The following is a 14,696-nucleotide window of genomic DNA, read 5'->3' as shown; positions in this document are numbered from 1 at the left end:
TAGGTAACATTAGTTCCATAATTACTCAGCCTATAGCCGTCAAGTATAAGGATCCAAAGAGCCCTACCATAGCTTGTGTCTTAAGCAACACCTACATTGAATATACCTTACTTGACCTTAGCGCAAGTGTGAATCTTTTTCCTTACCATGTGTATAAACAACTAGGATTGAGAGAATTGAAAGCCACTGGAACTACTCTTTAGTTGGCAGATAGGTCTGTTAAGATTCTTAAAGGGATGGTTGAGGATGTCTTACTAAAGATGGGGGAATTTATTTTCCTTGTTGATTTCATTGTGTTAGATACCAAGCCCTTCTCAACTAAGAATGAGATCCCAATAATTCTAGGAAGACCATTCTTGGCTCCCAATAATACATTAATCAATTACCAGAATGGTTTTCTAAAGTTATCTTCTGGCAACCAAACTGTTGAGTTTAACATGTTTAGAATAGGCAAGCAACCACATATGGAAGAAGAGATCAACATGCTTGAGGATTTTTAAAATTTTTCTGATGATTTAATTGATAACTTTGATATTAATTTTGATTCAGAATTCCAAGAGTGTGTGGATGAGTTGGATGATGATAGTAAAACTTTTTTTTCTGAAGTCCTAAGTCTTCACACACCTGTGGAACCCTTAGGACCCCTTTCCAATTCCATTTCCAAACCTTCCATAGTTGAGTCCCCAAAGCTAGACCTTAAGGAGTTGTCATCTAATTTAAGGCATGCTTTTCTAGGTCCTGACCAGACTCTTCCTGTAATAATTTCTTCAAATTTGACTTCTAGCCAGGAAGATGAGTTACTTAAAGTGTTAAAAGATAATAAGGAAGTCTTAGGTTGGATCATGACTGATATCAAGGGTATAAGTCCTTCTATTGTGCAACATCATATACATCTTATGGAGAATTCCAAACCATCCACGGAACCTAAAAGAAGAGCTAACCCTGTGATGATGGAAGCCATTAAAAAAGGGATCCTAAAGTGCTTAGATCATGGAATAATTTATCTTATTTCTAATAGCCAATGTGTAAGCCCAGTTCATGTAGTGCCCAAGAAGTCTAGTGTTACTATAGTTCCTAAAGCCAATAACGAACTAATTCCAATCCATGCCCAATCAGGGTGGAGAGTGTGCATAGACTACAGAAAACTTAATGCAAAAACCTAGAAGGACCACTTCCCATTATCATTCATTGATCAGATGTTAGAGAGGTTAGCTGGACATGAATATTATTATTTTCTTGATAGATATTTTAGATATAACCATATCCCAATTGCTTTAGAAGATCAACATAAGACCACTTTTACATGCCCGTATGGAACATTTACATACAGACGTATACCCTTTGGGCTTTGCAATGCCCCTACTACGTTCCAATGATGCATGATGAGCATATTTTTCGATATGGTCAAAAAATTCTTAGAAGTATTTATGGATGATTTTTTAATTTATGGGAATTTCTATTCTGAATGTCTTCACTATCTTTCCCTAGTTTTGAAAAGGTGCATATCTAAGAATTTAGTTTTAAATTGGGAGAAATATCATTTTATGGTCAAATTTGGTATTGTTTTAGGTCATGTAGTATCCAAGGAGGGAATTAAGGTAGATAGAGCCAAAGTGGATTTAATCGATAATTTACCACCTCCCTAATCTATTAAGGATGTTCGGTCTTTTCTGGGCCATGCTGGTTGCTACAAAAGGATCATCAAGGACTTTAGTCAGTTAACCCACCCTCTCACTGCACTACTTACCAAAGATCAAACTTTTGAGTTTTCTAAAGAGTGCCTAGAATCCTTCAAGCAACTTAAGAAGGAGTTGACCAATGCACCCATTGTTCAACCACCTATTTAGACTGAACCTTTTGAACTGATGTGTGATGCTTCAAATTTTACCATAGGAGTGGTTTTAGGTCAAAGGATTAATAAGTTGCCCATTGTCATTTACTATACTAAAAGGACCCTAAATGATGCACAACTCAACTATACAACCACTGAAAAATAATTTTTAGCTATTGTGTTTGCGTTAGAAAAGTTTTGATCTTACTTAGTTGGTTCACATGTGGTGATATATATTGATCATTTTGCTCTTAGATACCTAGTTCAGAAGAATGATGCTAAAGCCCGTCTCGTTAGGTGGATTTTACTTTTGCAAGAGTTTGATTTGGAAATTAGAGATAAGAAAAGAGTTGAAAATCTAGTTGCAGACCATTTATCTTGGCTTTCCAATTCCTTGATTGTCGATTCTCCAGTCAATGAGAATTTTCTAGATGAACAGTTAGTTACTTGCAGTGTTCAGTGAACCATGGTTTGCTGATATTATCAATTTTTTAGTTTCAGGAGTGATTTCGGATCATTGGTCCACCCAAAATAGGTATCATTTCCTTTCTCAAATTAAGCATTTCTTTTGGGACGATCCTTATCTTTTTAAAGTTTGTCCTGACCAAATTATCAGACGTTATGTGCCTGATCATGAGCAACACTTAATTTTATCTTTTTACTATGATCATCCATATGGTGGACACTTTGAACCTAAGAAGACTACCACAAAGGTTCTCTAATACAGATTTTATTAGCTTACTCTTTTTAGAGATGCTTTTGATTTTTACAAGGCTTGTCCCGTCAGCCAGTCTTTTGGCCGTATCAAGAAAAGGAACATGATGCCCCTCAACCCTATTTTGGTAGTTGAAATCTTTGATGTGTGGGTTATCGATTTCATGGGATCATTTCCTAATTTCTTTGGAAATTTATATATACTTTTAGTTGTTGATTATGTTTCTAAATGGATAGAGATCATACCTTGTAAATATAATGACCACAAAGTGGTGGTTTAGTTTCTCAAAGAAAACATCTTTTCCCGCTTTGGTACACCACGTGCTATAATTAATGATAAGGGTACTCATTTTTGTAATCAGCCTTTTGAGGCCTTAATGAAAAAGTTTAGGATCACCCATAACCCATAAGTTATCTACCCCTTATCACCCTCAAACTAGTGGTCAAGTGGAGGTGTCTAATAGGCAGATCAAACAAATCTTGGAGAAAACTGTTAATCTCAACCGTAAGGATTGGTCCCTTAGGCTCATTGATGCCTTGTGGGCCCATTGGACTGCATTCAAGACCATCCTTAGTCAGTCTCTGTACCATTTGGTGTATAGAAAAGGCTATCACTTACCAGTTAAGTTAGAGCATAAGGCCTTTTGGGCCATCAAGAAGCTTAACTTTGATTTGTCTAATGCTAGTATTCATCATAGGCCCCAACTATTTGAGTTGGAGGAACTTAGGAATGATGCCTATGAAAGTTTTAGGATTTATAAGGAAAATACCAAAGCCTTCCATGATAAGCATATTCTGCGTAAATCTTTTACAATTGGTGAGAAGGTCTTATTGTATAACTCTCGATTGCATCTTTTTCTTGGTAAGCTTAGATCTCGATGGGATGATCCGTTTATTGTCTATAATGTATATCCCCATGGGGTTGTGGAGATTCTGAATCTAGGAACAAGAGTAATTTCGAAGGTTAATGGTGTTTAGAATCGTTCCTCGAGTTTCCTACTGCTGGTAGTGAAGAGGTCATGGATCTCCATGAAACTCTTTATATAGATGACTGACTTTTACCCAGGTATGACCCCCTTGCATTGTCTTTGCTTTTAATTCTTTTCATGCATTGAGGACATTACATGACTTAAGTGTGGGGGAGGGAAACCAGTTTTTGCTTTTTTCTACTTTATTTTGTTTTTTTTTTGTTTTTTTTTTGTTTTTTTTGAGTTTGCTAAGGATTAAGTTCTACTTTGGCTTTTTGTTAATGATCATACTATTCGGTTGCTTGATGTATGAATATAATAATTTTTTTGATTAAGGTACCCATCTTGAACACATAAAAACCATGTTGAGAAAAAAGAAACAAGCCTATGTCGTGAGATGGGACTCTGTTTTGAAAAATAAGAAACCCTAGTTTTACGGTGTTGGACCATATGTAAGTCTGTGGGTTCCTTGTACTCTTGATTTAGAGTTGAGACCTTTTTAATTTGGCATATGTTGACAAATACACAATTTTAAATGAAGTGTAGAAAGTGGTATAAATGAAAAGTAAGAGTTGATTTCCTTAGAACTAGACAGGGCATTGTGCCTCAGGAAGCATGGTGTCTTGATCGAAATCCCTAGGGAGAAAACTTCTGAAAGAACTCTAGCATCATTGTCTATGTGGGTATATGCAAAAAGCAAAGCTACATAGTAACTTAGGTGTCTGATGTTTGCTCCACCATGTCATTCAAGCCAATAGTAGTGGAGTAGGATAGAGTTTATTATGGGAAAAAAAAATACACACACAGCAGGAAAGTATGTGTAAATGTTATCAATGCCTTAATAACTTGTTTGGTCAAAAACACTCCAACACCTTAGTCCTTGATTCCCTTCACAAGTGGTATATCCTTAAGATAAGGATGTTTTGGAAGAAACAATATGGGTTCCAAATTAAAGAAATATGCTTGTGCCGCAAATCGATATGGGGTAAGAAAAATTCAAGTGTGGGGTCCCTAGATCAAGCGTAAGAGGAATAATATTTGCTTCGGATCGGTATGACCCTTACCTTTAGCCAAGCTTGAGAATTCATTTTCTTCTGAATTTTAGGTGTATATTCACTGTAATTACTCACTAGACACAATTCGTCCACTAGGGGTGACTTGGGAGTTTAAAGGCTTGTTGCACATGCTAAATGCAATCATGATTCCTACAAAAATGAGTTAGGTTTTTTGCTTTTATTATTTTTCTTTTTGTTCTGCTCGAGGACTAGCAAAATCTAAGTATGGGGGAATTCTGATGAGCACATTTATGTGTGAAATTTATGGTAGTAAAACAAACATTTTACATATTTAGAATAGAGCTACCTTGGGTTTTACTATCTTTTTGTAAGTTTTATATTTTCAAGGCCTTAAGAACTATCGGACGCTAAATCTCCAATTTTACACGTAAAGAGGTCCTGTTTCTTTTCATAGTTGCAAAGGAGACAAAATTCTGAGCAAGATGGAAATGTTCAATTAAAAGTACACATTTGTTTGGTTACCGAACAAGTGATTATTCTTTTCAGGCTAGAAAAAAAAATAATGGATCAGAACTGAACCGATATGTAAAACCAGCCCATTTGCAGTTGTTCTAGGGGTACAAAAGAATGTTTCAAATTCCAACAAGGATCGATGGACCACACCCTTAAGTGATTGAAGATCATTTTTGGTAGCAACAACTACCTTTTTTTTTTTCTTGAGGTTTTTTTTTAGAAAGAAAATCGTCCAAAAGGGGGGCCTTTATGCAAGATTGAAGAATAAAGAGAAAAAAATAGAAAAAAAAAATATAGGAAAATCATGGAGGATCTCCTCTCCTACAATTCTCTCTCTTCTCTCTCTGCCACCTCACAATTGTGGGTCCTCAAACCCTAATCATTGGTCTCTCCCTATTTCTCTATAAATAAAAAAAGGTTCAAAGGGAGAGCATGGCTAGTTATTATTTTTTAGCTCTCTTTTTCTCTCTTCGTAGGCTTTTGCAATGGAGTATAATTCAATTTTAGGGTTTTATCTCTTTCTCTAGTTCTCTTATTTAGGTTTAGTCTCTTTTAGTTCTTCTTACTTTTTCGTTAAACACTTTTGTAATGGAGTTTTAATTAATAAATGCAAGTTTTCTTTCATATTTACGGTTTATGGAATTGTAATTTTAATTCTCTAGTTCAAGGTTTAGATTTAGGTGACAAGATTCAAGCTTTGAAGCATCTCTATTTAAGTTCAAGTTTCTCTTTCAAATTTGTCTTCTCTAGTACTAGCAATTTCAGATTTAATTTATTCCAGATATGGTTTTTAGTGCTAGTAGTATTTCAAATCTCAATCAAGTTTTCAAATTCAAGTATTCCAGATATGTTGGCTTTGACCCCTCTCTAGTTGTGGACCATCCTTTTATTGCGTTTATTTTCGGTTATTTACTTTGCTTCCCTTTCCCTAAAGCGAAGTAGTGAAGCCCTTGTAAGAGTTACTCTCTAGTCAAGTAGGGAAACTTACATTATTTGAGATGCATCCCTCGGGCTAAGTAGAGGAACTTGCTTGTGTGCCTCCCTCTAGCCTTCGTCCTTTTTTTTTTAATTTTATTTTAGAACTTTTACTTTCAATTATTTACTTTTTATTTGCTTGGTTTGAAGTATTTAAATTCCTAGATGTGTTGGTTAGGATGCTTTTAGATGCATGTGTTTTAGGGAGGTAGTTAGAAGTAGATCACCAATATCAATCGTTACACTTTCGCATTATTAAATGAAGCTTAAAATAAAGTGGGTGCTCTCCTTCTATTTGACCCGTTAGCTATATTGATCCGTACACTTGCGGTTACTTTTAAAATTCACACAGATCCTAATTTTGTGGATTGATAATTATCAAGGTCTCTATTTACATGTCAAGTTTAGTTCAAACAAAGCCAAAGTAGCAAAATAAAGTTTCTAAACCCAGGGACTAGAATAAGGTGAATGGATATACATAGGCAGATTAAAAATGTAAGAATGCTTGGACGTTCACAGGTGAATATTTCAGTGAATTGGGCATAAAATTTGACATATGATTAATCCATAAGGCATACAAAACATTGACCAAATCCAATTGCTCAAATAGCTAAAAAATAGTAAACATTCCCTAGAAGTTTATTGAGATAAACAATATAAATAAAGTTTTTCCAATATGCATTCACTACTACTATTCTACATTTGTGGACCACATTTTACAAAATTGTAGAGCTTGCCCAAATTAACAGTAGGGAAAGGGTTCATGAACCTACTCTTTTTCTTATGCCATCTCAAGAAGTTTTTTTTAGGAAAGAAAAAAAATAATAATAAAAAAAATCAAATGTGAGAAGACGTAGGGAACACCTTAGGTTCATAGGACCTTTTCCCTATAATAATATTACATTGGCAGATAATCACTAACCAATTTTAAAGAACTAGGTTTTTCAATTTGATTCTTCCTCAACAATATATACCTGGTCCTGGTGACTTGGTCGAGTAATATTTTTCATTTTCTAAATATAATAATAATAATTGAGTAAGAAAAATCAAAGAATCACAAATTTAAGATAAGAGCTACAATACATACAATTGGTTATGAACTATAACTATTGTCTAAGGACAAGAAATGAGAGGGATAGAAACACTTGGACCAAATCTTATCCATTGTATCTTGGCGTAGAGTCATCATGACCAAACATCTATCTTTTTTCCTTCACTTTAATCAAACATTAATAGTGGGGACTCAAATATAGTTTAGTGATTTTTTTTTTCGCGCAGGAGATCAGTGAAGAGTCAAAAGGAGATTCGAAATGGGAACTAATGCACCTTCGAAGGTCCCATGAAGACTCTCTTGCTGTTCACTTTCGATGATTGACCCCTTTTCTTTCCTTCCCACTCCCTTTATCTGTTTTCTTCTTTTCTTTGCCTATTTGTGTCTTCTTCCTGGTCTTGGCTGGATCTTCCCCCTTAAACTTGTTGATCTCCCTCTCCTTGCTGCATATCTCTGCTCGGCTTTGTGGGATGGTTGTGTTGGGTTTGTTTAGGTTAGTGTTGTTTTCATCTGATTTGGTGTCTGTCTCTCCTTTCATGTTGGTTTACGATTGGTCTTGATTCTTTGTGTACATCATCTCTTCCTTGCTTTTTTTGCTTTCCCGTTTTTCTTCTTTCTACTATATGTATTCTTCTACTGTTAGGTTATTGTTATACAGTGTAATCTTTGATTTGTGTGCACAGATTTGATGGTCTCTTTTATAGACGGATTCCTCCTTTTCCTCTAATCTCGCTTTTGTGATGTTTTTCTTTTCTCTTATGCTTTCATTCGACTTTGTGTTCTTCGTCTTCATTGATATCTCTTTCTACCCTGCTGTAGTGAGATAGACGTTCTTGGCCTTTGTCTAGTCTTTTTGTTCCTTCTTATGCTTGTATACGGTGGTGCGTGGGTTGCTTTAGTTCTCTATGGCTTTACTCTTCTATCATGGTGCAAGATTTGAATTTGGGTATTCTAGGTTCTTCTCCTTTGACTTTGCCTTGTGGAGGAGGTGCTTCTTTTCCTTCTAGTAGCTCTGATTCTGCCCGGCCTCATCGTCTTTCTGGACGATCTCAGTCGCTCTGATCAATTTGGAAGGCTCCAAATCTTCCTCTCTGCTCTCCTATGGGAGATTTGGTTGGCTTGTCTCATTCGGTGAAGCTAGAACACGATACCTCTTAGGTTAGAGGTTGTATTGCATCACCTTGTTCTTTTTTACTACATTGTGGGTTTTCCTAAGCCTAATCGCGAGATTTTCCATGACTTTCTCGTTTCTCTTTAGGAGAGTAAAGGTGCCTCTTATATTTGTTGTTATGAACGTGGAAGCTTTTTTGTGGAATTTTGGACTAGTAAGATGAGGAATATGGTGTTCTCTGCAGCCCCTTGGTGGTTTAATCAGTCACTATTGCATTTGGTTCCTCATGCTTTTGATGATGAGAATTATGATTTGGAACAAGTGTTCCTACCATTATGGATTCAACCTTTTGATGTTCGTGAATGCAGTTTTAGGGAAGACACTTTTGAAATATGTTATTCCTACTATATAATAACAATAGGATCTTGCCATACAATCATTGAATCACAAAATTAAACTATAAGGGTTGATGCATACTGTTCACCATCGACTGTGAAGAATTCATCGTCATTATATCTTTCTCGTATCTTTATTCCTGTAATCCCAATCATGAACATAATGGGTCCTCTAGGTTTCTCCCACTAGTTCCCCTTAATGCTCTCTTGGTGATGAAGCCAATAATGAGATTTATGTTGGGGTAGGAGAAGGACCTAGAGTCCTATTAAATAAAGTTTTTTTGCACCCTCCCATCAAGGTGTGCCAAATAGGGTAGGACTCTTTTTCCTAATTAGACGAGGAGTGAGTTTCCTATTTGGAATCCAATTCTATGAGATTAGTATCGGTCAATTACCTAATAAGTATATAGGATAATAATAGAGAATATTCTAGAGAATATTCTTACAATCTCCCACTTGAACCATATGACCACATAATAACAATTTCAAACATAATTTGGATTCTAATATCATACTGCAGTATTTGAAAGTAAACCCATCAACTTTATGTCATCACAATCATAATATTATATTTGAACAAAACTACTAATGTGGATCATGGCAGTTATACATCATATAACAACATACTCCCTTCCATAGCCACAACACTAATAACCTCATCCAAACATATGCAAAAGTAGGGAATAGACTAGAAAAGTCTATTATTAAATGGTCCAACATAATATCTCACATATATTAAATAAAATGTGTACACATAATAATAAAGTGAGAAACATTCAGAAACAATAAATATCATGATCATTTAAATAAGTAAAAGTGTCTAACATAATATGACCATTACATCAAACTTTACATAAACCCATATCCATCACAAGATCTGTAAAGTGTTTAGGCACTAATGCCTTGGTCATAGGATCAGTAATCATCAGACTTATCTTGATGTATGTAATAGACACTTCTTGCTTCTGAACTGATTCCTTCACAGAATTGTATTTTACTCCAATATGCTTCGCTCTTCTTAAATGTTTATCATTCTTAAAGTAATATACGTCAGTAACATTGTCACAATACATTCTTAGCGGCTTCGAAATGGTTTCGACAATTTGAAGTCCTGAGATAAAGTTTCGTAACCAAATTGCCATAGATGTGGCCTCAAAGCATGTCACAAATTTTGATTCCACAGTATAAGTGGAGACACAAGTCTGTTTCTTGGACTTCCAAGAAATCGCCGTCCCACCAGCAAGTAGAAAGATGTATCCTGATGTAGATTTTTTACTGTCAAGGCATCCTGCATAATCAGAGTCTGAATATCCGATCACTTCTAATTGATCAGATGCTCTGTAAATAAGCATGTACTCCTTAGTCCCCTTTAAATACCTTATCATCTTCTTTGCTACAACCCAATGATGCATGCCAAAATTATTCACATATCTGCTTAACATACCAACAACAAAATTGATGTCTGGATGAGTACAAGTCATTGCATACATAAGACTCTCTACTGTGGAAGAATAGGGAATATCCTTCATTTGTGCTCTTTCTAGATCATTCTTTGGGCACTGATTTAGATTGAACTTCCCTCCTTTGATAATGGGGGAAACACCTGATTTGTAATTCATCATACCATATCTTTCTAAAACTTTGTATAGATTTTATGTGATAGCCCAAGTAGAAAGGTCTTTGTATCACTCAACAAACCAAAATCATTACTAGCAAGTAAAATACCATCCATATATAAGATCATAAATATAAATTTACTCCCACTAGGTTTCAGATATATACACCTATCAAAGGTGTTCTCAACAAATCCAAAGGAAACAATGATGTAGGTAAATTTAATATGCCACTGTTTGAAAGTTTGTTTAAGTCCGTATATGGATTTCTTAAGTCTGCACACTAGATTTACTTTTCCTTGATCACTAAATGTAATATCCCGCTTCTTAAACCCGGTCTGATTTCGCGGTTGAACCGGTTTAACCATGCAGGAACCGAGCCAGAGGATATTAGAGTGGGTTCCTTATGGGCTATGATGGCACGGGTGACCTTAAAACCGGCTGGCCCGACAAGTCCGAGCCAGTGCCAGAAGAGACAGGAGTGCCCAAACCGTGTACGTGCACCTACCATAAGGCTATGTACGGGTAAAACAGGTATTATATCTGTATTTTAAGATATATACGTAGGCTACAATGTATGCTTGGGGTGGGGTTTGAGCCGAGGTCCGAGCCCGGTCAAAATCCCAAGTTTTGACTCTCGGATGGGTATGTCAGGTGGGTACACCCACCCACCTGAGTGACCCATCCATCACTATTCACTTAAGTAGGAATAGTATATAAAGCTTTATGACTTTTCTTTCCATTTATTACCCCCGTACGTTTGGTGAGAAAAGTAAAGAGGAGGGAGAAAAAGAAAGGGAAGAAGAAAGGAAGAGGAAGAAAGGAAGGATTCAGCGGCGCCGAAGCTCGATCTTGCCATTCCGGTGCCGGAAGAGTAATCTTCAACGCGAGATCTACAGTTGGAGGTAAGAAAAGCTGGGTTTTATGAACATTAACCATACCCACGCTTTAAACCCTTGATTCGAGTATGATTTCTTAAGATCTTGTAAACACACTTTGAAATGATGATTCTAAGGCTTAATAGATGATTTATGTGTTGATCTTGAAGGATTTGAAGAGATATTGACAAGGTAGAAGGAGCATTGTGAGTTGGAAGTGATTTGGAGGGTTTGAAGTCATTCTTGAGCAAAGAAGATAAGATGGTTCCCCTCACTTAAATCTAAGTTAGATCTAAGGTAGAACCATCCTATAGGACTTTAAAGGTGTGAGGAATGGGTTGAGAAAAGCCCCATTTGGGTCCTCAAGGAATGGAGGAAGATGAGAAGAAACTGGGGTTTTTTCGCCAAAACCGGCGGGTACAACCGGTGGGTCCCTACCCACCTGAGACACCCACCCGAGAGGGCCAGGGGGTCCCTGGCCAAACCGGCGGGTAGGACCGGCGGGTCCTACCAGTGGGTCCCTACCCGCCGGTCCCAAACCGGCAGGTTGGACCGGTGGGTGGACAACCCACCTGAGTGACCCACCCGAGTGGACAGAATGTGATTCTTAGGTCCGATTGAGCCCAAATCGGACGTGGGACCTTCTTTCGACGTTCTAAACACGATTTTGATGTCGGATTTCATTAATTTTGATTCTAAATTGGTGAAGTACTAACCCCGCTCAATTTTGTTAGGTTCACCAAAGCCTTCCCGATTCGCTCCGGATCTCACCCGTACCGAGCGGGACCCCTTGTACGCTACAAGTAAGTGGAGAGAGGACGTTTGGCCTTGTTTCAAGGCATTTGTTTGGCATTCATATAACCATATCTAATCTAGTCATGTCATCATGAATGTGCTATATAGATTAGTCATTCCACTCATTGATGTGCATATATGCTATGTTTACTTTCAATTGCAAATTAAATGGGATGTTATATGTTGAATGTGGACATCATGTTGCATAAAGCATTGATAGATTAGATGCCGTGGTCGGCTTGGAAACGAATGCATTGGTGGCCCGTGGTATGGGACACGGTGGCACTATGCAGTCGTACTGCATATAGGAGCATGCGGTATTAGGATTCTCACCATCCCGTGCTACGACCCTTCACAACAGGGGTTGAGGTGTTGGGTTGCCATTTGGGGGGAAGCAGGGGTCGCGGTTGTCGGACACTGTGGCGGTTAGGCATTACGCCCGGCGAGTCATGTAGGACAGTCGGCAACCCCAGTGGTATTTCAAGAGGGCCAATCGTACTGCTTTTAAATTGCTGGAGTCAGCACTGTCATTTAATTTATTTACATTTCAGTTGAGAGCCGGTGGACGGCATTGTCTTTATTTTTCCGAGTACTCACGGTGGGCCTTCTCCAACAGCCCTATGGGCGTATCGCGGGAGGGAGTTCGCGGCTCGTACCTGGAGTATACGCGCACTGTGGTTGTAGTAGCACTAAAACCAAAGACTTAGTAATGTTGATTAGGTGTATGTGAATTAAAATGAATTGCATGACATGTAGTGCATATGATGTGTTGTGTTGTGTGGACTGTTGTGTGTGGTCCACCTCTCTACTTACTGAGCTAGTGAGCTCATTCCACGTGTACACCCCTTTTTAGATGATTTTGCAGGTCATTCATCTGAGGAGCATAGGGTGGGTCCCACAGTCGAGTTTCCTGGAGAGGACTGGTGGACCCCTGAGGAGTTTGAGCACGGCGTAGACTGCGCGTGTGAGAGCTGTGCTGCGGGACAGCAGTTTTGAGGCCGTGTTGAGCTCCACTACTGAGCCGAGCTGTGTACTCTGATGATTTTGATGATTTCCTGTATATACTTGATATTTGAACTTTATTCTTTTTGTGTATATATCATGCCTTCGGGCCCAAATGTATATAATTATGGTATCATCATTTGGGTATCAAGTATATGGGAATTATTTACAGGTAAAAATTAGTCTTCCGCTGATTTGATGAGTTGATGTTAGTGTGTGTATGCTGTGGTGGAATACAGTGTCTGATGATCCTGGCAGGTTTGGGTTAACCGGTGTTAACTCGGTCACCGCTCCGGTTCAGTGCGAACGGGGTGTAACAAACGGTGGTATCAGAGCGTGATGCTCTGCTTCACTCACAGCATACCATTAGAATCCCGTAGATTCTATAATAGGAAAATGGGGTTGGGTAAAGATAAAAGCTTAAGGAGTAAAAGTCAAAGAAAGAAAGTATAAAATGAGGTTATGTTATAAGTTGCATTCATGGCATGCGTGAGTGTAGATAAAAAGCTAATTAGGTTGGTACTATAACCTATAAGTACTATTTCGACGAAATTTCGGCAGCATAACGGCGTAAAGTGGGATTTCCAAAAATTTTACGCAAAACCTGATAAACAACAGATAATAATATAACCAAGGGCACAGATAGAAAAATCACATCACCACAAAACCACACAGGTACTCCACATATGAAAACACCATAACAGTCCACTATCCAAAGATATTTCATTCCATAAATGAAATTCAAGTTACATCGCAGTTACAAGGAATGAGATAAATAAATACACAATGTCTACAAAAAGAGAGAAAATGATAAACAGCTAGTGTGGGCAAACCAACCCCTCACTGGTCGTCGTCATCGTCGTCGATGATCACCACGTTCGCCGGAGGCCTGGAGTTGACGTTGAAGTGATGATCGTAGTAATCAAACCTTGTGTTCACCAATCGTACCTCCCTCCGAAGCCGGCCATAATCTGCTGAGATGGCGGTGGCCCTGGTATCCAAGTCCTGACCCAGCCTACGGAAGGAATCCTCCAAGGTGATCTGCCGGGAGGCAATCTCGTCCAACCGCCTCAGTATCTGGACCTGGCCATCCTGCACGGCCCGCATGGAGGCTGTCCTATCCTCATAGTCGTAGTCACCACTCCCAGGTGGTGGGGCTCCATATGGTGGGGCTGCAGCTCCGGAAGAACTAGGACCCGGACCTCTCGACTCCTGAGGCGCCTCCTCAGGAATGCTGCCACCCATCAGATCCTCCTCCTCGTCCTGAGGAACGTAGTCCTGGTCCTCCTCACTGGACTCCTCCTTCATGAGGACATCCTCTACAGGGGCAGCCCTCCTACCCCTACCTCTCCGAGCTCCCGATCTGGGAGGTGAATCCATGAGGGTATGGAGACCCATCTTCAAGAGGTTGCTTCGATCGAACCTATCAGCCGGAGTCTTCCCCTCCTCTCCGCTCAGATCCACCCCGAAGAACTCGAAGATCCTAGTGAGGATCCTGCCGTAGGGGAATCCTCCGTCCTCTGGGTGGGAAGCATGGTGCTCCATCGCTCTGAGGATGATATAGGGAAGGCACAAGTGCTCCCTGCCTCCCTCTGCGGCCGTAAAAATACAGAATGCTATAAAAGCTGTCATGAAACCTACCTGGTTCCGATGACCTCCTCTGGGGAGCAGGTTGAACTGGATCAACCGGGTGAAGAGATGGACCTCAGGGAAGAAAGATGTCTCGGACTCCGGGCGACTGCTGCTGCCGCAGATGGTCTCGTATATGAAGTCCGGTGTCTCCATACTCATGAACGGTCCCTGAGGTCTACTCCTGGGGGGACTGTAGTATCTG

The 14,696-nt window shown here is 38.9% G+C and overlaps 2 protein-coding genes across 2 annotated transcripts in view; both read right to left on the bottom strand.

Moving 5' to 3' along the window:
* LOC122073771 overlaps window positions 1-8,730 on the bottom strand; it is a 37,497-nt gene extending 28,767 nt beyond the window's left edge. The window contains exon 1 of the mRNA XM_042638399.1: window positions 8,657-8,730. Coding sequence (XP_042494333.1) covers window positions 8,657-8,730 — 74 coding nt within the window. The remainder of the gene's footprint in view (window positions 1-8,656) is intronic.
* A 686-nt stretch (window positions 8,731-9,416) lies between these two features.
* LOC122073770 (secreted RxLR effector protein 161-like) lies at window positions 9,417-10,193 on the bottom strand. The gene has a single exon (XM_042638398.1). It carries the CDS (start codon window positions 10,191-10,193, stop codon window positions 9,417-9,419), a length of 777 nt encoding a protein of 258 aa, XP_042494332.1.
* Window positions 10,194-14,696: the final 4,503 nt, after the last annotated feature.

This window comes from Macadamia integrifolia, chromosome 3 (genome assembly GCF_013358625.1).
Source record: "Macadamia integrifolia cultivar HAES 741 chromosome 3, SCU_Mint_v3, whole genome shotgun sequence".
NCBI lineage: Eukaryota > Viridiplantae > Streptophyta > Magnoliopsida > Proteales > Proteaceae > Macadamia > Macadamia integrifolia.
Note: the sequence above shows the minus strand (reverse complement) of the source record. Positions and strands in the feature narration are given on the sequence as shown.

Coding starts and splice junctions, on each gene's coding strand:
- LOC122073770 (XM_042638398.1), bottom strand. CDS start 10,193: ATGAATTACAAATCAGGTGTTTCCCCCATTATCAAAGGAGGGAAGTTC.